Source organism: Sarcophilus harrisii, chromosome 1, assembly GCF_902635505.1.
Source record: "Sarcophilus harrisii chromosome 1, mSarHar1.11, whole genome shotgun sequence".
Classification (NCBI taxonomy): domain Eukaryota; kingdom Metazoa; phylum Chordata; class Mammalia; order Dasyuromorphia; family Dasyuridae; genus Sarcophilus; species Sarcophilus harrisii.
Window position 1 is genome coordinate 54,268,854 of NC_045426.1, and position 21,981 is coordinate 54,290,834.

Sequence of the window (21,981 nt, forward strand, 5' to 3'; positions counted from 1 at the left end):
TCCTTTCAATTAGTATTTCTGTGAGTCTATTTTGTATTTGTTTCCTTGAGCACATCCTGACCCATTCTTTCAAGGGAATATAAGTTGCATGTGGGCAGGAATTTTTTCTTTTCTTTTCTTTTCTTTCTTTCTTTCTTTCTTTCTTTCTTTCTTTCTTTCTTTCTTTCTTTCTTTCTTTCTTTCTTTCTTTCTTTCTTTCTTTCTTTCTTTCTTTCTTTCTTTCCTTCCTTCCTTCCTTCCTTCCTTCCTTCCTTCCTTCCTTCCTTCCTTCCTTCCTTCCTTCCTTCCTTCCTTCCTTCCTTCCTTCCTTCCTTCCTTCCTTCCTTCCTTCCTTCCTTCCTTCCTTCCTTCCTTCCTTTTTTTTCCTTTCTCTCCTCCCCTCACTTTCCTTTCTTTTTTTTTAAACCTCAGGCTCTTAGCAGAATGACTTGGACATAATACACACTTAGCTGTTGTTAGCTAAACTGACTAGAACCAACATTACGCTCATTCCTCACTCCACCCATTCTATTTAACCACCAAGGTAGGGTTATCTTTCCCTGAATGTTTTTTAATTCCCAAGTTCTCATCACAATCCTACCAATAGGCCTTCATCACCTCATACTGAGGAGACGAAAGTATCCTAATAGATCTCTAGGCCAGCATTCTATCTCTCTTCACTCCTGGATTAATCTCCCTAGAATACTATTTTCATTGTATCATTCCCCTGCTCAAGGACTTCATGTACATGCGGGATAAAGTCCAGTCCTCAGTCTGACATTTCAAGGCTTTACACAATCTACCTTTTCAGATCTATTTGCCAGACTTGCACCCTCCACTTTTCTCCATTACTCCCTGCTCATTTTTACTTTCATAGTTTCTTCACATCAATAAGTGGACCCAGAGTGCCCACTCCTCTCTCCTCCACTTATGCAAATATTTCACATTTCCCAGATCAGGATCATGCCTTCCAAGAAGCCTTCCTTGATGACCCTAGCCCATACTAATCTCTCTATTTTTTGCCCTTAATTAATGATGATGAGGATGATAATGATAGCTAGCATTTATATAGCACTTTAAGGTTTGCAAAGCTCTTTACCAATATCTCATTTGATTTTCACAACAACCCTGAAAGGTAAGTGCTTTTATCATCCTATCGGATGAGGAAACTGAGGTAGGCAGTGCTTGCCCAAATTCATAAAACTAGTTAAGTATCTGAGGTAGTCCCCATACTCCAGTAATTCAACAACCACTTATTACGTGTGTATGCACTTATTAAGCTGTATGTTACATACTGGGGAAACAAAAGTAAAATGAAAAATAGCCCAAGGAGCCCTCAAGGGACTTACATTCTATTGGAAGATAAAATATGTAAATAGATTTAGTAGGAGCTCTCTGTCTCTGTCTCTTCTTCTGTCTCTCTGTCTTTGTCTTTCCTCCCATTTCTCTCTCTTTCTTTGTCTCCCTCTTTTTCTGTATCTTTCGGTCTCTGTCTGTATTTTAGGTGAAGTATACCAACAGCTAGGAGTACCAGGAAAGGCTTTTATAGGATGTTATACATAAGCTAGTTCTTGAAGGAAGAGGCAGGGATTCTAGGAGGCAAAGATAAGAAAAAAGTATATTCCAGGGGTATAATTAAGCAAAAATGTGGATGCAGGAGATAGGATAGAGAGTTCATGGATCCACAATTAGGTCATTTTGCTTGGACAACCAGATTGGGAAGGGTTTTTAAACAATTAAACACAAGATCCTAGGCTCTCTTATATTGTGCCCGATTGTAGGACCAGATCTTATCTTCACTATTTAAACTGGAAGCTCCTCCAGGACAAATGGTATGTCTCCTCCTATTGTCTCCTTCCAGAACTTGGCCAGGATTCTTACTGAATACCCTTAAATTGAATTCAATTTACCCTCATGCTGGACACAGCCAGTGTGTTCTTCAGCCGATATTTGCCATCCTTCTGGGGGAATGTGTAAAGAAGGACATCATTCATCTAGAAAAAGAGAAAAAAGCAGATTAGCTTTCCTGCTAACTTCACAGAGTTACAATTTGTTAAGGGAAAGAAGATCTGAGCCTCTGAAGGGAAGCTGGAAGTGTGGAAGAAATGAGTTATTGTTTCTTTAGGAGTCTCTAGAGTGAGTCCAGAAAAATGCCAGCCCATAACCCATCCCCATAGATCTTAAGGGCAGAGCTCCATAGAGTCATATGGTCCAATGCCCTCATTTGTAGATAAGGAAAAACAGATGCAAATGATTGTCCAAATCTATACAACTGATAAGTGCTCAAGTGGGATCTGAACCCAGGTTTTCTTGCTTCCAAGTCCAGTCTTTTATAGAGTATTCCATGGTGCTACAGAGAGGGAGGCACTCAGAGGATTCTCATTAGGGGAACTGACTTTCTTGGGATGTGGGCAAGTTTAATGAGACATTGTCACCTTAGAACCTTTCCTTCTAAAGATAATTCATTGCTTCCATCAGAAGGTGGTGAATCAGTACCCCAGAGGTGCCAGTGGAAACCAGTCCTAGGGGCCACAATATGGCAGAAGAAACACAAGCTCATTGGATAATAGGAATGCAGTTATCCCTTCCATATCACCGCTTTGCCCATTGCGGTTTTAATATATTGTAGATCGGCATAAGAAATTAAATAGGAATTTTGAAGGGGTTTTGTGGATGCCATAGATGACACTTGAAGGTGAGAGATAATGGTAAAAGTTTAGAACTCAGAAATGCATAAAATATGTAGTATTGTATATAGCAAAATATTTTATCTTTTAATTCTATAATAATTCCTTCTTCTTCTTTGGTATGAAAAGGAGAGCCAAACAATTTTAGGCAGATTTTCTAGATTATGGGGTGTCATGCCCCTAATAATGCAGAAGTAATAACTGTATATATCTTAAATTTTAAGGGACTTTAGAGTCATCTAATCTACTCCCCTACTTTTACAGAATTAAATAAGGTCATAAGGTCATACAATAATGTAAGCGATAGCTCTGGGATTTGAACTCAGGTTCCCTGACTCTAAATCTACCTTTCTTCACACTAATCCATGCACTGAGTATAGGACACAGAGCTAGAAGGGACCTTAGACCTCATCTAATCTGATTTAACTACATCAGTTTTATAGTGAAGTGATTCAGGATCTTAGGGGAAGAGTCTTCTAAGATCATCTATTTCCAATCCCTTCATTTCACAGAAGAGAAAAGTGTGACTCAAAAGAGTTAGAGTGGTTTGTCGTAGAGTCTTTGTCTCTAAGTCAAAGGTAATAAGGGATAGAGTCAATATTTGCACAGAGATTCCCTGACTCCAAACCTAGCACTTTTTCCTATTATACCGTGGCCAGGCTAACAAGTAAGAGAACTAAATGTCAGACCTGGATCTGTCCCTAAACTTTCATGGCAAGTCACTTTTCTTCCTTGAGCCTCAGTTTCCTCTTCTGTAATATAAGGAGTTTGGACTCTAAAGCTCTTTTTGTCTCTACTATTCCATAACTCTGAGTGTGGGGTATTTGCTCATGTTCAGGGCAGCAGAGTTCTCAATTCAATGGGAAAACCAGCTGCCAATGGAGTGATGGACAGCACTTGGGGCTTATTCTAAGTCATCAAGAGAGAAAGGAAAGGCACAGATCCTGTCTGCCATCAGCTGCTTCCCAGAATGCCCTGCTGAGCTTGCAGCCTCCAAAGCTGATTTTTTAATTTATCAAGAATGGGCATATTTCATCTCTCTCCTTCCCATTTTTTTTTAACCTGCCCCCAGCGCACAGTGCTGCCATGGCAACTGTGATTAGCATCCCAGGATTTTATTAAATGTTCAGTGTGGCTTTGTTTGCTAATTGCCAATTGAGAGGTGCTTTTTACTTTACTCCTTTCTCTGAACCACACACAAAGAAGAAAATAAACCTCTAATCTCCAGCAGCCGAGGCCTGTCCTGTGACTTGGTGATCAGAGAAAGAAGAGGAATATTTGGTGGTTTCCCATAAGACATCTCTGTGTCTATAGGCATGTTTCTGATAAAAGGCCTGAGGTCTTTTCTCCAATATGTACCCTGGGCCACCACTCACCTGGGACCTTTGTAAGGTCCTGGGCCTCTCCTGACTCCCCATGAGTTTTGGAATTGTAATTTCTCCAACTGGAGCATTAAACAGGAGAAAAAAAATAACAATTTTCTTAAGTAGTCTTTTTATCCCATTATGTCAGAGCTGGCAGGGACCTTGCCTTAGAGATAAGCAAGTCCAATCTGATCATGTTAGAGGGTCAAGGAAATCTGGGCTCAAGGAGTGGCAACATGATGTAGTGAAAAGGGCTCTGGATTGGAAGAGAAAGACCCGTCTTTCAATTATGCTGGTCCAGATCTTTGTTGCATGAACTCAGATGCATCATTGACTCTGGGTCCATTTTCTTCTTTGTCAAAATGAGGGGGTTGAAATAGGTGGTCTCTAAGACCCTATCCAGCCCTAAATACCATGACCTATTATTATCTTGGAGGTGAAATGACCTACTCAATCATGAAGATGGCTAGTGACAGGTCAGAGACTCAAATCTGGATCTCAACTTCCAGATCCATTCAGTTAAATTCAATATACATTTATTTTGCCCTGTGCTTTTAAAGAAAGAAAGCACTAGATTGGGAGTCAAAGAGAGGACAGTTAGAGATATAATAGATAAAGCACTAGACTTGGAGTCAGAAAAAACCAGAGTTCAAATCCAGCCTTGGACACTAGTTGTATGAATTTGGGGCAAATCACTTAATCTCTTCCTCAGTTTCCTCAAGTATAAAATGGGGCTGTTGATAGCACTAATTTCCTAGGGTTATTTTGAAGACAAAAGGAGATATTTGTATGTCATGTAGCACAGTGCTTGGCACACAGTAGGCATTTAATAAATGCTTGTTTCTAAGATACTACTGTCATGGGAACTAGAATGGCTCTCCATTGTCTATTATATTAAGTCCAAATTCTTCATAGTCTAGGTCCTTTATAATCTGATCTCACACTCTTTTCAGTCTCATCTCTCTCTTTTCCTCAACTCATACCATAGGCTTAAACTAGCCTGGCTATCTCACTGCCATATTCCTCTGTATCTTTGTGCCCATGACTTCTCCTGCTTGGAATACCACATCTCCCTCTCCCCTCCATTCCTCTAAGACCCTGTTAAAGTAGAGCCTCTTCCAAGAAGCATTCTTTGACCACCACAGACCTCAACAATCTCTCTTTTCCCCCCCTCATTTTCTATAGTCCTTTTTGTCACCCTCAACTGTCCCATCCTACATCATTTTCTTTTCTTTTCTTTCACAACTCAACTCCAGACTACTACCACAACTTTATTACATGTTCCTCACTTCCATGAATTCTGTGGTCCAGACAAACAGGACAAAATCTGTTCCTCACAAATGGACATTCCATCTCCTATCTTTCTCATGCCTGGAATACATTCACTTCTCATCTTTGTCTCTTAGAATTCCTAGCCTCCTTCAGAACTCAGCGCCAATGGCACCTCTTCCATGGGCTCTTTCATGTACCCCCTGATTATTTCCCACTTCCCATTTCCCGGGATATTTCTAATTATACCCATAGTTGTTTCTTTATTAGAATATATTACCCGAAGACAAGTACTGTTTCATTTTTGGTTTTGTACCTTTGACATTTAGCTCATTGCCTAGCACATATTAAGCATTTAGGTTTGTTGGCTGACTGTCTTGGGTATGAGTTGTTTTCCCACCTGGACTGTAACCTTTTTAAGGGTAAGGACGGTGTCTGATGTGGTTTTCAGGGGACTCTGTAGAAACTCAGAAATGCTTGCAGTAGAACTTGTGAGGAAAGACTAAATTTGATGTGAATTCTTAGACAACCTTTAATAGTTCACTTTTTGGCTCTCAGACCTCTTCCAAGCCTTTCTCCCAAGAATTTAATATTCTCAGTACAATGAGATTCTTCTGCTTGCAATACTCACCCATACAAAAGCTTGAGTTGTAGAGTTGTCTCTACAAGCCCAAGCCCAGGAGCAGCGTGGCAGAAAAGGACCCCCAAACCCACCAAGGCTGCCTATTCCTTTTACTTCTCACTCCACGAGCAGGTTCTCTAGAGGAATTCTTGGAAGGCTGAGATCACAGAGAGTGTCTCCTTGGGGACCTCCCATGGGTGTGTAGGAACAGAGGGGTGGTGAGTAGGAGGGGGTAAGGCTGAGTTAGCTCTGTCTGTGCAAAACCCTTTGCAGAGCCAAGACCTCAGGGGAAAGTGGGCCAGCCAAACACCAAAAACATCCTGGCAGGAAGCCCCAAATTCAACAATATCACTGGCCAAGGGAAGCCTGATGACTCTGAGGTTTGACAAAAGGTCACTTACACACCCATATAACAACACACTCACAAATACACACACACCAAAAACATCAAATTCTCCTTTCTAACTCCCAGCTGCTAAAAGTAGATCGAAAACCACTCAGATTCTTCCTATGTTAGCTGAGGTTTGTAGTGCCTTGACACCCTTTTCAGCCTTAGCTGTTTGGCAATCTCAGTTATCTGGAACTCAACTGAAACTAAGAAGAGGAGCCAAAATGGCTGCTCGAAATACAGGCAGTAAATAGAAATAATAACAACAACAATAAATGTCAAGATAGTGCTTTGAAGTTTGCATATTACTTTGTATACAATAATTTATTTGAGCTCATTAACAATTCTGTGAGGTATGTATCACAGATATTTTTACAGTTGAGGAAACTGAGGCTTAAAGGGCATGCCCATAGTAACAAGGGTGGTGGTATAGTGTGGACTTAAATTGAAGGAAGATTTGAATTTGAATCCTATTTCAGATACTTATTATCTCTTTGATCCTAACAAGTCCTTTAATCTCTCTTACCTTGGTTTCCTTACTTATCAAATGAAGTGTTGGATTTGGTCAGCCTCTAAGTTCCCATCCAACTCTCTAAGCCTAGAATAATAGCCAGGACGCTTTTATGTTCTCGGGAGAATCCCATCAGTCCCTATTGGATGTTACTTTATTGTGAGAATCCAGCAATCTGGATATCAGTTCAGTTCAGAGTAGATGAGAAGTAGAAAGGGAGGACTGACATTGAAGCAAGTGAGGAAAGAAGAGATGTATCCTCTGTTTAGGAAGGTGGGGAAGATGTCCCCTACTGGACAAAGATCCTCATCTTTCTAAAGGCCATCGTGAGCGCACTGGAGGCACCAAGGCAAATCTGATCATGGGCTTCACTACCCCTTGGATTAGAGACATCAGATTAACATGAGCTCCAAAGACAACCTTTTAAAGCTCAACGAAGCTTTGATGTGGAGAGATGGGGAGGGACAGGTTTGTGAGCAGGGTACAGACTTTCCTGTCACTCTCCTATCATACCTCTTTCCCTCCTTCCCCTGATTCCCCTCCCTCTGGGGAGGACCAGTTAACAATTGTCCCTGGAAAGGTGGATCTTCAGGGGATCTTGGAAGTCATTCAGTTCAATCCTCTTCTTTCCCACCTCCAATGAAGTGGGGGAGAGATCCTTCAATGAGGATCAAGAGGTTATGATTTTTCATTTCCCTTCTTGATCTTTTCCTAAGATAGAGTCTTACCTCTACTTATTCAAAGTTTATTTGTTTTTCTATTGACTTTATCCTTGAACCTATCTTGTTCTGCTGCTCACTTGCAGTGAAGGAATACCAGGGAAAAGAGAAAGATGTGTTTTTAACTGTGAGTTGTTTTTTTTGGTTTTGTTTTTGGCAAGCCAACCACTGACTGGGAGCTCAGAGCTAAATAAAAAAGAGTTATTAATCCATCTAAAAATATTTCTAGTACACAGATTAAAAAAAAACCAAACATACCTAGATTTCTCTAGGCAATGAAAGAGTCAGAGGTTATTAGGGAGAAGGGTGAAGACCATGACTAGTTGCGCTGGTATTTTAGGTGAGCCTTATTTTCTTTCCCTTTTCCCAGTCTAGATTTGAGAGGAAAATCCCTCCCAGAGGCGTGGCATTCAGAAAGAGACTGAAAGAAATAGTAATAGCCAAGACTAAAGAAGTTCCACTCATATCAGGGCAAGGTCAAGAAAGAAGGGGTGGCAATCCTGATTACCCAAACACCAACCACATCATAGTACAACCTGGGGTGGGGGACTCTTTTCTCATGTAGTTTGGACAGTCTATGATTCCTATGAAAATGTGAATAATCCTCGGAAGAAAGTGCAACCTTAACTCTTTAAGACACCTTAATGGAGCTCAGAATAGCTTCTAAAAGCAAGATCCTACAAAAAATGGAACACAGGATAGATGCTTAGAGAAAAAAAAAGAAGGCATTGAACATTAGGAGCTTGGAGGAACCTTAGTATATGGAATATTAAAGCCAAGAAGAACTTGGAAATCATTTAGTTATAGGCCATAGTTATAGACACCTACAAACTACTCAGCTAGGCATTAAAGATCCATTACAATTTGGCTCTAGCCTTTTCAGGATTATTGGACATTGTTCCCTTTCATGTACTCTATGTTCTAGCAACAACAACTTATTTGCAGCACCTCCTACTTACCTGTCCACCTCTGCTGTGTCTCTGGATAAGCTGTATCCCATACCTAGGAGAGACCCCTAGAATCCCTAACTTCCTTCTTGCCTTTCCCGATCTCCCTTGAATGGCCATTTCTATCTTCCTCTTCAAATAGGCATGTGTGTGTGTGTGTGTGTGTGTGTGTGTGTGTGTGTGTATTTACATGTTGTATCTTTGCTTCCCCGTCCAGCTTCCCATCATTGGACAATATAAGTTCCTTGGAGGGCAGAGATTATGCTTAATTAATTAAATGTCCCAAGCACCCAACCCCAATGCTTCACATAGTAGATAATTATTGAGTTGGTTAGCTCAAGGCCACAGCTATTAAGTGACAGAGCTGAGAATTTAATCCAGATCTTCTGAAAACTAATGCAGAGTGTCCTACTACACTGCAAGGAAAGGAGGCTAGAAATGGAGGTCAGAAGACGCCAGAGACAGTCCTTTCTGGCTAGGCAAGTTTATCAAGTCTCTTTATCACTGAATTGGGGGTCCTTGAAGGCAAGGGTCATGTTGTTTGCTTTTCTTTGTAACCCAATAAAAGCTAGTTGCTGGGCAGACTGGCCCCAGCCATTCTAGAGTCTTACCAAGAAGAGATGCCGAGGATGTCTGGACTTTCCTGTCACTTTCATCAAAGTCCCTTCTTTCAGAAATTCCTGCAAAGAATAATCCGGTGTCAGTACCTGGCTCCTTGTAATCGGCCATTCAGTCCCCAGAACACTTGTCAAGCAAGAGGAGGGGAGCAAACCTTTCTCCCAAATTAGTCATATCTCATTGCCCAGAGGATGGGGCAGGGATGAGGAACTGAGGCTCCAGGAATGTGACGTGAGCTGTCCAAGGTCCCACAGGTGGTTGAGCAGTAGAGAATCAGGTGCACAAAGCCAGGTCCTCTGACTTCAGATCCAGCACTCTTTCTGATCACCCCTACTGAGTTCTAATTAAGCCAAAGCGTGGATTTGATTTAAGAAAAAGCCTCAGAAAAAGAATAAATGCTAGTTCCAAATATAACCCTGCCAGCACCACCTTCTATTTTCTCTCTCAGCTTCTTTTCCTTAATTGGCAATAATATGGAAATGACATTGTTTATGGTTGTTTGTCAATAGGGTTTTATGTTCATTATTCATAATATTAAAACCAGGTGGATTTCTTTCCCCTTAAAAATAAACCAATTTTTTTTATACTTATGAGCAGCTCTCAGGAGACCTCTTTTTTTCTTTTGGTCAGGGACTTTCCATAGAGTTGTTTTTTTTTTTTTTTGGGGGGGGGAGAATGTTCCCCTTCTTTCCCCGCTAAAACCAATTGATTTTCTCTTCTTCAAGAGGAGGGGTGCCTCTTCTGAACTCTGAGACAAAAACACACATCAACTCCTTTAAAAGTGGAGGACTGTTCACAGGGCATGGATGCTTCTTCCTATGGAAACATGACGCATGACTATGGGTACCAACCCTGACCCTGGGGAATAAGACAAGCCACCAGCCCAGGCCCTTTGCCCTTAGCTTCTGGCCCTGGGCCAGGTAGAACAAGAGGTCCTGGCCTCTCCCTCCTTCCCAGGCCCAGAGCCCAGCCTAGCCTGGACCAGTAAACACCACCTGTAGCCAGGCTGGGCTGAGGTCTCACCCTCCACTGATCCAAAATAAAACTGGCCCCCAAACAATGGCCTTATCAGGGGCCTCACCCACTGTGCTTACCCTTCCTGGCTGGAGGAGGTTGTTCTGGCCTCTGACGCTGTGCTCAATGTGGACCAACTTCTGGAGGTTTTCCTGAGGGCGAGACAGGAGTAGAGGCTTTAAATGGGTCAGAGAGATTAGGAGAAGCCTGATATTTTTCATTTCCTCATTTTTTTTATCCATGTACGTACCCAATCAACACTTATTAAGAACCTGCAAGTATTCAGTGCACAATTAGGGAGAAAGAGATGGTTAAGACATAGTCCCTGCCCTTGTGGACATCACAGTCTAGGGGAGGATAAGACTTGTACATAATTAAGCATAATACAATTAAGGAGATAACTAATAACCTGAGGGAACTGTAAGCACAGTTCTGCGGAAGAAGAGGGAGGGAAATTACTTGAAGAAATCTGAGGTTTCTCTGAGGAGATGCTATTTGAATTAGAATAGGATTTTCCCAGGCAGAGATGGGGGTGGAGCAAGGAGGGTTTTTCCATGTATAAGTAATAGTATGGCTGCTGGAAAAGGATTGGGGAGGGATTGGCGAATTGGTCCTACCCTCCAAGTAGGATCAATTCAGGCCCTGACAAGCAACCAGAGAGATTGTGTAGGATGGAGAGGTTGCTCAGATATGGAGCATCAATGGTGGCAAGAGCTGACAGATGGGTACGCAAGGGATAGAGAGCTGTGCTATTTGGCCCAATCTCCTGGCCAAAAGGCCATGGAAATCAATATCCATTAAGAGCTCAAAATACACAGAAAAAGAGAAAGATATTGATACACACAGAGAGATAAAGATGGGGTACAGAGACAAAGACAGAACTAGAATGAAGATGGGAAGGAGTAGATGTAGAAACAGAAAAATGTATAGGAATCCTGATATAGCTATCTAACTCTACAGATATGAGAGAGACAGAGAATAAGAGAGACAGAGAAAGGGAAAAAATAAGACAGAGGGAGGGCAAGAGAAACCCACAGCTTCTTTGTCAAATATTTACTAATGTTGAAAATTAGAAATTGCTTATTTGTATTCTGTTTGACTTCAGCTAGGTCATCTGGCCTGACTGGCCCTCAGAATTGTCACATGTAAAATGAAATAGTTATACTAAATTGTCTCAAAGACTTCTAGTTCTAAATCATATTAATCTAAATTCCCAATAAGTACTATATTAGCCACTTTGGTAGATACAAAATTTAGATTAAACATGGTTTTTGCTCTTATGAAACTTATGGTCTAATAGAGAAATAAGGTACAAAAACTGGTGACTATAATAATATTATGTGGTCAGGACATTAAATACTATTTCAGATAAGAGGGAGAATATCAGTAATAATAACAGCACGTAGCATAAGATTTGGGCTTTAAAGAAAAAAAATCAGGGTTTTGTGGAAAGAAAATTGGGTTTGGAACAAGAGGATTTGGTTTCATATATCCTAAGTCTGGTACCTAGGTACCAGATTAGATAATCCCTTAATTTCTCTGGGCCTTTGTGTTCTCTCTACAATATGAATGTTGGCCAAGATCTCTTTCAGCTCTAAATATATTATCTTATGATCCCATGTGAGAGAAAGACCATTCCATGTATAGGAAACATCTTGAACAAAAGCCTAGAGATAGGAAAGTATAGGGCATATTTAGGGAACAGTTTAATTCAGTTGGGGTATAGACTATAGAGAGAACAGTATGAGACAAAGCTAGAAAGGTAGGGTGCTGTTAAATTAACGAGGACTTTGTATGTTAGGGAAAGAAGCATGAACTTTATTAGGTGGGTAGTAGGGAGCCACCGAAGACTTTTGAGCAGAGGAATGACAATAACCAGATCAATGCAGAAACAAAGGTTATTTAAGAAGTAGCCTCAAAGGTGTGTTTGTGTTGGAATGGAGAGAGTGGATGCAGTAACCCCTGTTTATTGTAAAGTCCAGAAAAACGGTACTGATGATGGTGACAATGAGAATTGTCCATATTAATAAGGTAGCAATGAGAAGAAAGAAAAATGGATCCATATGAAAGATGAGATTGAGGGGGAATAGATATAAGCTGGTTAATGATCTTTTCAGATGTTAGTGCTCATCCCTTCTTCAAATTACCTTGAATATATTTATATATTGAGGTAACTCCAAGACTGTAAATTGCAAAGAAGCTAATTTGTATTGGTAGAGGGAGTTTACTCATCTGGGGGTTCATTATATCCAAAAAATTGTTTAGATTAAATTAAATTAAATTAGATTAAATTGTTTAGAAAAGGCAGAAGGGAATGAAACCAAGGGAACAAGTAAAATCCTTAGCTTGTGTGAAAAGAAAGGACAGGAGAGAGGGTGAGTGACCATGTTTGAGAAGTTCTGAGGAATGAAGGAGGGAATCTGGAGAGAGCAAGCAGTAAGACAGGTATGGCAACATTTGGATAGTGGAAAGAAGGAAGAAAGCCCCTTAGAGGCCCATGGGATTATTATTGGGTAAGGAACTATAATGTAAAATAGAAGGAAAGTCATATCAGAATTGGCAGAAAGTCACCGGGTAAGGCTGCTCCAGTGATAAAACATGGTGCCATTATGGGTCCCTACAAGTTCTCTGCCAAGTCCTATTTCTTAAGGAAACCAGGAGGCTGAAGGGAGAGCCCAAGAGTCGTGAGTAATAGACCTCCTCCTCCTACCCCTTGGCCATTGAAGCATTCCACATGTGGATTTGATTTCTTTTCTTCCCTCTTCCATTCTGTCTCCCTCCTTCTCTGTCCCCCTCGGCCTTGCTCCTCCCATCCCCTGCCTTCCCAATCTCCCCTGCTTTGGAAGCCGACATAAAGGGAAGAGGGATTCCATAACTCAAGAAGCTACTTAAGAGCTTGGTTAATAGGACACAGATGCACCAGACCCAGAGACATGAGCACAGAGTAATGCAGGCTTGATGGCAAAGACATTTTAAAGTGTCCTCTGGGAAGCACCAAGATTGTCTCGCTGCTGAAGAGGCGGTGCTTCTTGAAAGAGCTCCCCATGTCTGTTATGAAATTTCTATTTTCCAAAGCCCCTTCACAGCTTTTCTCTCATTTGAGCCTGATGAGAGTCTTTTACAGGTAAAAACTGAGGCTCAGAGATGGTGGATCCTGAACTCAGGTTTCCTGACTCCAGCTTCAGTGATTTTTCTATTATACCATTGTGCCTACTTTGCTTTACTGAGGGAGTAATTAGTGGGAGACATTTCAGGGGATATGGAGGGAAAGGGTGATATCAGAATGGAAAGGTAGATGGGATGCATAACTTGGAAACATGTGAGTGCCTTTGCACATTTTGGCAGCATCTTCACACATACATACACCTCTTCTCTCTCTATCTGTCTCTCTCTGATTCTCTGTCTCTGTCTCTGTTTCTCTCTCTCTCTCCCCTCATCCCTCCCTCCCTCCTTTCTCACACTCACACATACACATAAAAATAGCTGACAGGGTGTCCCAAAAGTCTTAATGTGGCTATAAGCTTTAATGATTCTAAGAGTACAAGTATTACAAATTTACAAAACCTTTATCATTTGAAAGTTTAAGTATATATATATATATCTATTTTTGTATTTATTTAGTTAGAAGAATTTTGAATAACATATATATATATATATATATATATATATATATATATATATATATATATTTGCTGAGGCAATTGGGATTAAGTGACTTCTAGGAAGTGTTAAGTGTCTGAGATCAGATCTGAACTCAGATCCTCCTGACTTCAAGGCTGGTATTCTATCCACTGCATCAACTAGCTGCCCCTATACTTTTAATTTTCCATAAGACAAAAATGTGTATCATTACACATTGTGTGTGGAACAGCTTGTGGATGATACTTTCTCAGATCAGTGGGTTGGGGGAGGAGGTCCTCTTATAGACCTCTTTACCTGGGATCTTACCACAACAATAAAAGCTTCACTTTTTGGAGGATCTTAATGTCAAAATTCTATATTCAATCCTTTCAGGCAATGAGCAGCAGCTGAGTAAAGTTTTAGCAAAATTTGAAAACCAACTAGCACAGTGTATAGCATAAAGAGTGAGGTTATACTGTATTTTAATAAGAAACACAATAATATGTAAAATTTAAATAATTGATCTTTTAATTTTTTTTGGTAAGTTTGTAGCATGTATATTTCTGAAATTATTAATACTCAAAACTGCACCAAGACTTTTGGGACACCCTGGTTTACAAAGTGTTTTACACGAATATTATACCTCATTTAATACTCAGAGGGTTGCTTGGATGCCCTCTAGGATGAGGGCTGATGTTAGTGAGGGGAAGGAGACTTGGAGAGGCTATGTCCAAAATCCATCAGCTAGTAAGTATTTTGAAGCATAATTTTCAATAAAGCTAGAAGAGACCAACTGCCTCATTTACAGATAAGGAAACTGAGGCTTAGGAAGGTAAATCCATTTGCCAGAGATCACATAAGCATGAGACACCAGAGATAGATTCGAACTCAGATCTGCCGACTGCTCTTTTCACAGTATTGTGATGCTTTTCCTGACTCATTGCTTTATCCACTAAGCCACGCTACCTCCCCTACAGAGGCAGAGATACCCTGCCTCCTGGATACCATGATCAGGATGATAATATTTCTTCTTGGGAGCAACTATTGAAAGTTTGGTCTGAGCAACCCCACAGGTGTGAGCAATGGCTAAACATTGCCCTACCACCTCCCTCAAGCCTCTTTATTATATTAATTAGCAGTTTTGTTCCTTCAGAGTATGGATTATTTCATTCTTTGTATTTTTATCCCCAGCATTCAGCACAGGTATCTTGCATTTAATGGATGTTTGTTGATTGACTGATTGATTAGGACTTGACCAAGTTTTCAGAGTGACATCTACTGCTGACAAATGTGAGTGGATGGAGGGAGGAATGGAACATAAGTGAATATGTGAATAAAAATAAATTCAGCAAGATAAAATAGAGGAATGGAATTGCACTGAAGGAGACCTCAGAGTTTATCTCATTTAATGATCTCCTTTTCTTCTCCCTCTTCAGGGAAAAAAACTGAGGCCCAAAATAAGGAGGGATTTTTCTAAAGTAATACAAGTCTCTGACAGGATTAGGGCTTGAACTTGTCTCCTGACTCAGGTCCAGAACCCAGCACTGATTTAGTGTTAGTGTCTCCATTACACTGGACTTACCAGGTTAAAGAGAAATCAGGATGAAGAAGGAATGGAGAGAGAAAGGGTGCAAAGGAGGAAAGCAGAACGGGGAGAGGAGGTAGGTCTTTTCATCTAACATGATGGATGAGGCCATAAGGAAGTTGGATATACTGGCCGTCCCTGCTGGATGATAACTCAAGGTTAATAAATGAGCCCCCAGGAAAGTCAGGAGGATTGAAGTTGGAGCTTGAGGCTGATATCAGAATTGTCCGGACCATCAGTGGGCCTCTGCCTCTGTTCTAATCCGGAATTATAGCTGACCCTTCATACCGCAGCTGGGCCCAGAAGCAGGCCCTCTGAGGCTAGGCTGAGTAACCTTTACCCTGGCTTGTCAATATGACAGGGATAAAGCTGTTATCTTTTTAATATTTGTGATAAATCGTTAAGGAAAGCAGATTTCACAGATGGGCAAATCAGAATGGAGAGAGGGTAAAATAACTTCTAGGCTTTTCCAAAACTATAAAGTTTATTTGATTTATAGCATCACGTCTTCAGAATGATAAGGAGTCTCAGAAATCACCTCTTGGTTTTACAGATGAAGAAACTGGGTCCCAGAGAGGTGAAGGTCACCAAGGATGTAAATGGAAGAACAGACACTTGAACCCTGGGAAAACAGTGGGATAGAGTGGAGAGCTCATTTTGGAATTTAAGGATCTGAGTTCAAATCTTGCCTCTTTCTACTGCAGACCTCAGTTTTCTCACCAGGAAAATAGAGATGCTAATAACAACTACCTCCCAGGATTGTTGGAAAGAGAAATCCTATTTGTAAAGAGCTTAGCACATAGAGGGCACTATATTAATGCTAATTATTATTTTCATAAAAATTTATAAATTACTTTAACATATTTAACATGTATTGGCCAGCCTGCCATCTGGGGGAGGGAGTAGGGGGAAAGAGGGGAAAAATAGGAACAAGAGGTTTGGCAATTGTCAATGCTGTAAAATTACCCATGCATATAACTTGTAAATAAAAAGCTATAATAAAAAAAAATAATGAAATAAAATAAAAACAAAAAATTTATAAATTAATATTTTATATAACATTTACATATTGATGTTAATGTATTATATTTTATAATGTTAATTATTATTTATTATGATAATTTAAATCTTATCATATTTATAAAATGACCTTTAGGATCTCTTCTGGCTGAACCATTCTAAGGCCATGATCTTACAGGGGATTTGAGGGAACTGCAGTTTCAGTGCCAGAAAGAGAATGAGGAAGAGGACCCCAAAGACAGTCCTAGCCTTCCCAGCTGGCCAGGGGACCTCTCTGAAGCCAGCGGGGAGTTGCACGGGGGCCCAAAGACCTTGAGACAGGCCAGAATCAGCTGCCTGGGGAAGCCAAGGAGACAAGTGTTTTAACAGGATCTGCAAAACCTGGCCCATCTTGCCAGGCATATTTGCTGACAGATCAAAGGAGAGCTGGGGTGGAGGAACCGTTCATCCTAGAGAGTTGGGGCCAGAGAGGGGAAGAGGGACTTCCCAGCTGTGCACAGCTGGCTTGGAGGACAACGGGAGGCCTTTGTTTCCTGGAGAAACTGCAACTATCACTCAGGGTCAGTGCCAGCAGTCGTTTAGCCACCGGCTGCCCTGGCACTCCTTCTGGGGACACTGCCTGGTGTCTTTGCTCTCGGGCAAGGGAGAGGGGCAGTCTCTTGGCCTTGATTCTTAATGGGGAAAATCCACTCTCCGAGTGCCGACCTCAGGCTCAGGGGGGATGATGGGAGGCTTCCCATCTGTTCCCCAAATGCTTGCAGTTGTTGGGAGGTTGTGATGGAGGAGAGCTGGGAACATCCAGCTCCTTTTGCCTGCATCCCCTGGAGTTTGGGCTTTGGCTGGGCCTGGCACCTCTAGCTGTTGCCCGGGGCAAGGCCATAGGGACCAGTCTTGGAGAAATCCTGCAGTCCCTCAGCAGGAAGGGGCCATGGGGCCAACTGTGTGCCCTCCCGATGGCTCAGCAGGCAGGGAGAATCCTGTCCTTGAGGGGATGAGAGAGGGCTGGCTAACCCAGGGCTCTAATGGGACCCAGAAAGCCAGGATATTTCTCTCCCTGCTTCCCTCATTCAAAATACAGGGCTCTCCTGCAGCTGAGTGTGATGAGACAACAGGTCAGACAACCAGGACTAGGACAGCCAGATTTTATTCTCATATTGATGCTTTTTAGAATATTGATTCTTTTGAATGAAATGAAATGGGGAAGAATGAAAAGTACAGTCCCAGTGAGTTCCAATCTTCCTTAGGCATTTATTAGCTTTGTGACAGTGGGCTGGTTGCTTTACCCAGTCCCAGCCTCAGTTTCCTCAACTGTGAAATAGGCTTAATAATAGCCCCAACTTTACAGGGCTGTTGTAAGAATCAAATGAAATACTGTATGTAAAAACATTTTGTAAATATTAAAACACCATGTAAATGTTAGTTATTTAGTGAATAAATAGTTATATGTTATTATATAAAAGCTGCTTGAGGGGAAGGCCCACATTTTATATCTCTTTATGAATCTGGTTATATAGGTCAGTGCCTTGCTCATAGTTGTTCTCAATTAAAAACTTATTGGTTGACTAATAGATCTGAAACAATCTATTACTCTATCTCTGTGGAGGGATAGATGCGATAGAAGGCCCAACAACTTATCACTCAACCTCCAGGGAGGAGTTCCTTGTTCCCCTGAGCCACAAGCCCAGACTGCTGGGATCATCCCATCATCTTGTTTTGAGAGATTTCGCCAAGGGGATGGACAGGGACATCTAGAACTTACCCCTTGCTCCATGCTGTCATTAGCTCGATCTGTGACTTTGGAGATGAGGGCCAGAGCATCTGAGGAATGAAAGGGAGCAGAAAGTGGGTTCTCTGGGGTAAAAGGGGCACATACCTACTTGGCAACCCTCTAACTATCAAGCAAGTAATAAGGTCATTATTCTTCCTCTCCCTTTCCCAGAAAATAACAATAGCCCTCAATATCTCTGCCTTGGGACAGGACCATCTGGGCTAAATCCATTAGAGATGAAGCAACTTGAAAGCAGGAACTGCCTTTTGCTTTTCTTTGCATTCTCAATATTCTTTGTATTCTTAGCACTGTGCCTGGCACATATAGGGTACTTGGGAACTACTGGCTGAGCCAATGCTTTGTTGGTGGAGTTGTGAACTGATCCAACCACTCTAGAGAGCAATTTGAAACTATGGCCAAAAGGCTACAAAACTGTACATTCCCTTTGATCCAGCAATACCACTGCTAGGTCTGTATCCCAGAGAGATCATAAAAAGGGAAAAGGACCCACATGTAAAAAATATTTATAACAATTCTCTTTGTGGTGGCAAAAGGTTGGAAATTAAGGGGATGCCCATCAGCTGGGGAGTCGCTGAACAAATTGTGGTCTATGATTATAATGAAATCCTTCTATAAGAAATGATAAGCAGGCTGATTTCAGAAAAACCTGAAAAGACTTACATGAACTGATGCTGAGTGAAGTGAGCAGAACCAGGAGAATACTGTATTCAGTAACAGCAATATTGTGTGATGACCAACTATGACTGATCTAACTCTTCTCAGTAATATATTGATCCCCAAAGACTCATGATGGAAAATGCTATCCACATCCAAAGAAAGAACTATGGAGACTGAATGCAGGTCAAAATATCCTATTTTCACATTTTTGGTTTTTTCCTTTTGTTCTGATTCTTCTTTTACAAGATAACTAATGCGAAAATATGATTACTATGATCACACATATATAACCTATATCAGATTGCTTGCTATCTTAGGAAGGAAGAAAGGAAGGGAAGAAGGGAGAACTATTTGGAACTCAAATCTTACAAAAATGAATGTTGAAAACTATATGTGCAATTGGAAAAAATACTCTTAAGTGAAAAAAGTATATTAAACAAAGAACTTAAAGTAATCCTGGTTGACTAGTGGCCTGCCTGACTTGGGCTATTCTGTGATTTTTATGGTTGGAGCCCCTCACTGGGCCTATACCAGGTCCTCTTGGGCTTAGCCATTGAGTACTTGCACCCATTCCCTAAGAACCAAGCTCTGGACTAAGACTCAATGAGGAGTCTGAGACAGACACAAAATATTTTTGGAGGACCAGTAAAGAAGAGTCTTTTGAACTTCTCTCAAGCATTATTTTCTCCTTGAAGTCTTCCTTGACAAGGAAAGATTTTCACTTAATTTTCCTTCTTTCTAATTTTTTACATGTTTCACATAAGTACACACTTTATAGTTCCTTTATCCTTCCTGAAGGGATGATTGGTCTCTACTACTAAAATGTTCCTTGAGAGAAGGATGCATGTTTCCATTAAGGGACATTAAATCCCTTCAGTAATCCCTTCAGTGCCCAGTGCTTGAGGGTGTGTGGAAAGTGCTTTTTGGATGAGCATGACAGAATTCTCTGGCTCAGAAAATTTGGGATGTGCAGTCCCAGGAGCATCCCATGAGGAATAATGCCAGAGAAGGGTTTTCTGCCCTCAGAAAGTTCCCTGTCTATTCAAGGAGACTTCCGAGTCTCTAACATTGCCTTAACCTGTGAGGTTTGGGCAACTCAGGTGGAGAAGATGATGAGAGCACCAGATGATGAGCTCATGCTAAAGACATAAGCTAGATATTGCTATGAAATAGAGGGAAAACTGTCTATTTTTCAGCAATAAAGCTTTCCAGGTTCAAGCATGTTTCCTCCCCAAGTATTGGCCATGACTCTCTCTTCTTTGGGCTTGAAAATCATTCCAATCCAACCACATTTGGGAATTCTCAGATTTTCCATAATTCCCTATAATAGGCTCATAATCATCCCCTGGGTCAGCAAAGCTTGTGAGAAATAATTTGGGGACCAGAAGCTAATAATTTCATAGGTTCTCAATGTGTTTCATCAAGAAGGCTATGCTATAATTCATAAAAGCCAGGAAGGAATGTCAGGTTAATTGAACCAGCCACGAAGATTTGATCTAATTCTAACCAGAACTAAGTCTCCTGTACTTACCTTGGGTATTTTCATATTCTGCTGAGTCTGGACAAAGGTTATTCAAATAATCTATTGGAAGAATGAGAATCAAAACACAAAGTTACTTTCCAGGTGAGCTTAATCACCTAATCCCAGAGTCAGCAACCCCATATTCTCAGCCAGAGAAGAGATTCAAAGACAACTGAATTCTTCTACTTCAAAGATAGAATTCAACTCAGTTCAAGAAGAATGTACTAAGGGGCTCACTGGATAGAGCCCCAGCCCTGAAGTCAGGAGGACCTGGGTTCAAATCTGGTCTCAGACACTTAACACTTCCTAGCTGTGTGACCCTGGGCAAGCCACTTAACCCCAACTGCCTGGGGAGGGGGGAAGAATGTACAAAATGTCTATTCTGTGCAAAGAGTTGCATTAGGAATACAAAACAAAAATGAAGCAGCCCCTGCTTCTTATAGTCTTTTGAGGGGTTGTGGGGGGAGAAGGGGAGAGGAATGGCATGGGATCACAGATGTTGTACACTGGTAAGGAAGTAAGTATAGTACTATTGGCTTATCCTCACTTCCCATTTTTATTAGCCTAGAGAATTAGACTGGGCACCTAGCACCATTATCACCACTTTCATCAGTGCTGTGACCTCCATCAGATGACTGACACCATTCTCGGCTCCCCAACATTAAGATCCTGATCATCATTACCAGAATGTAGCCTCCTTCCCCTCTTCTGCCCCTATCTTGTTAAACCCTGGATAATAATCCATAGCCACCCCCCTTCCTTGCAATTAGGACTGAGAAAATTGAGTTCAGAAAAAAGCCGAGGAAAAACCTTGAAGCTCTGACTCCCTTTACATACCATTGTGTCATACATGTCCAGATGCCTTATCTCTATCCTTGCTAAGATGATTCCCCCTCCTTTTGAGTATTTCCCCATGCCCTGCTATCTCCTGTCCTAGACCTTCTCATCTTGACTCCTATGCTGTCAGGATTAATATTGTGATCCTTTCCTGGAATTATGGCTTATCCATCCTCCCCATGTCCTTGCCCCTCTTATCTGCCTTTGTTTTCCTTATAAGATTGTATACTCAGGTTATGTATTCTGTTTGCAAACCCTAGCTAACTAAAACCCTATATATAAGTTCTCTGCCTCTGTATTGAATTCTTTGGATTGTAGTCCCATTCAGTCACCTAGTTTAAACTCTCCATGTTACGAATTAAAAACTAATCTCTACTCGCCTCAGTTATCAGTATTACGGTCTCACCCCATCATCTCTGTCATTTGTTTTATCATTGCCCCAATCATCATCATGATTGCTGTCACACCATGGTCAGCAACAGCAAAAAACACTTTATGAGCCAGTAAACATGATCCATATGAGTGGCACTATCAGTACCATTGTCCTCCCCATAACCATCAGTGTCATACTGATGAACCGTTGGGTTCACTCTGTCACTATCATATCATGGTGACCATCCTCAACGACAATATCCCCATCCCCATCACCATCATCATCATGACCATGCTCACCAGCGTCACCAACAAAACCAACCTCAGCCCATTATCATTCCATAACCACCTTATCCCCTTCACCATCATCATCCCTAGGCCATCACCATGTTATCTCACCATCTTCATTCTCACCACCAGTTCCATCCCCATCATCACACCCCATTAATATCCTGCTCAC

The 21,981-nt window shown here is 41.2% G+C and overlaps 1 protein-coding gene across 1 annotated transcript in view; it reads right to left on the reverse strand.

The window, feature by feature from the left end:
- The window catches only part of FGD5 (FYVE, RhoGEF and PH domain containing 5), a 178,475-nt gene that overhangs the window by 13,156 nt on the left and 143,338 nt on the right, over positions 1–21,981 (reverse strand). The window contains exons 9-13 of the mRNA XM_003762464.4: positions 20,322–20,372; positions 18,104–18,162; positions 10,199–10,270; positions 9,098–9,166; positions 1,890–1,973 (exon numbers count right to left, since the gene is read on the reverse strand). Coding sequence (XP_003762512.2) covers positions 1,890–1,973; positions 9,098–9,166; positions 10,199–10,270; positions 18,104–18,162; positions 20,322–20,372 — 335 coding nt within the window. The remainder of the gene's footprint in view (positions 1–1,889; positions 1,974–9,097; positions 9,167–10,198; positions 10,271–18,103; positions 18,163–20,321; positions 20,373–21,981) is intronic.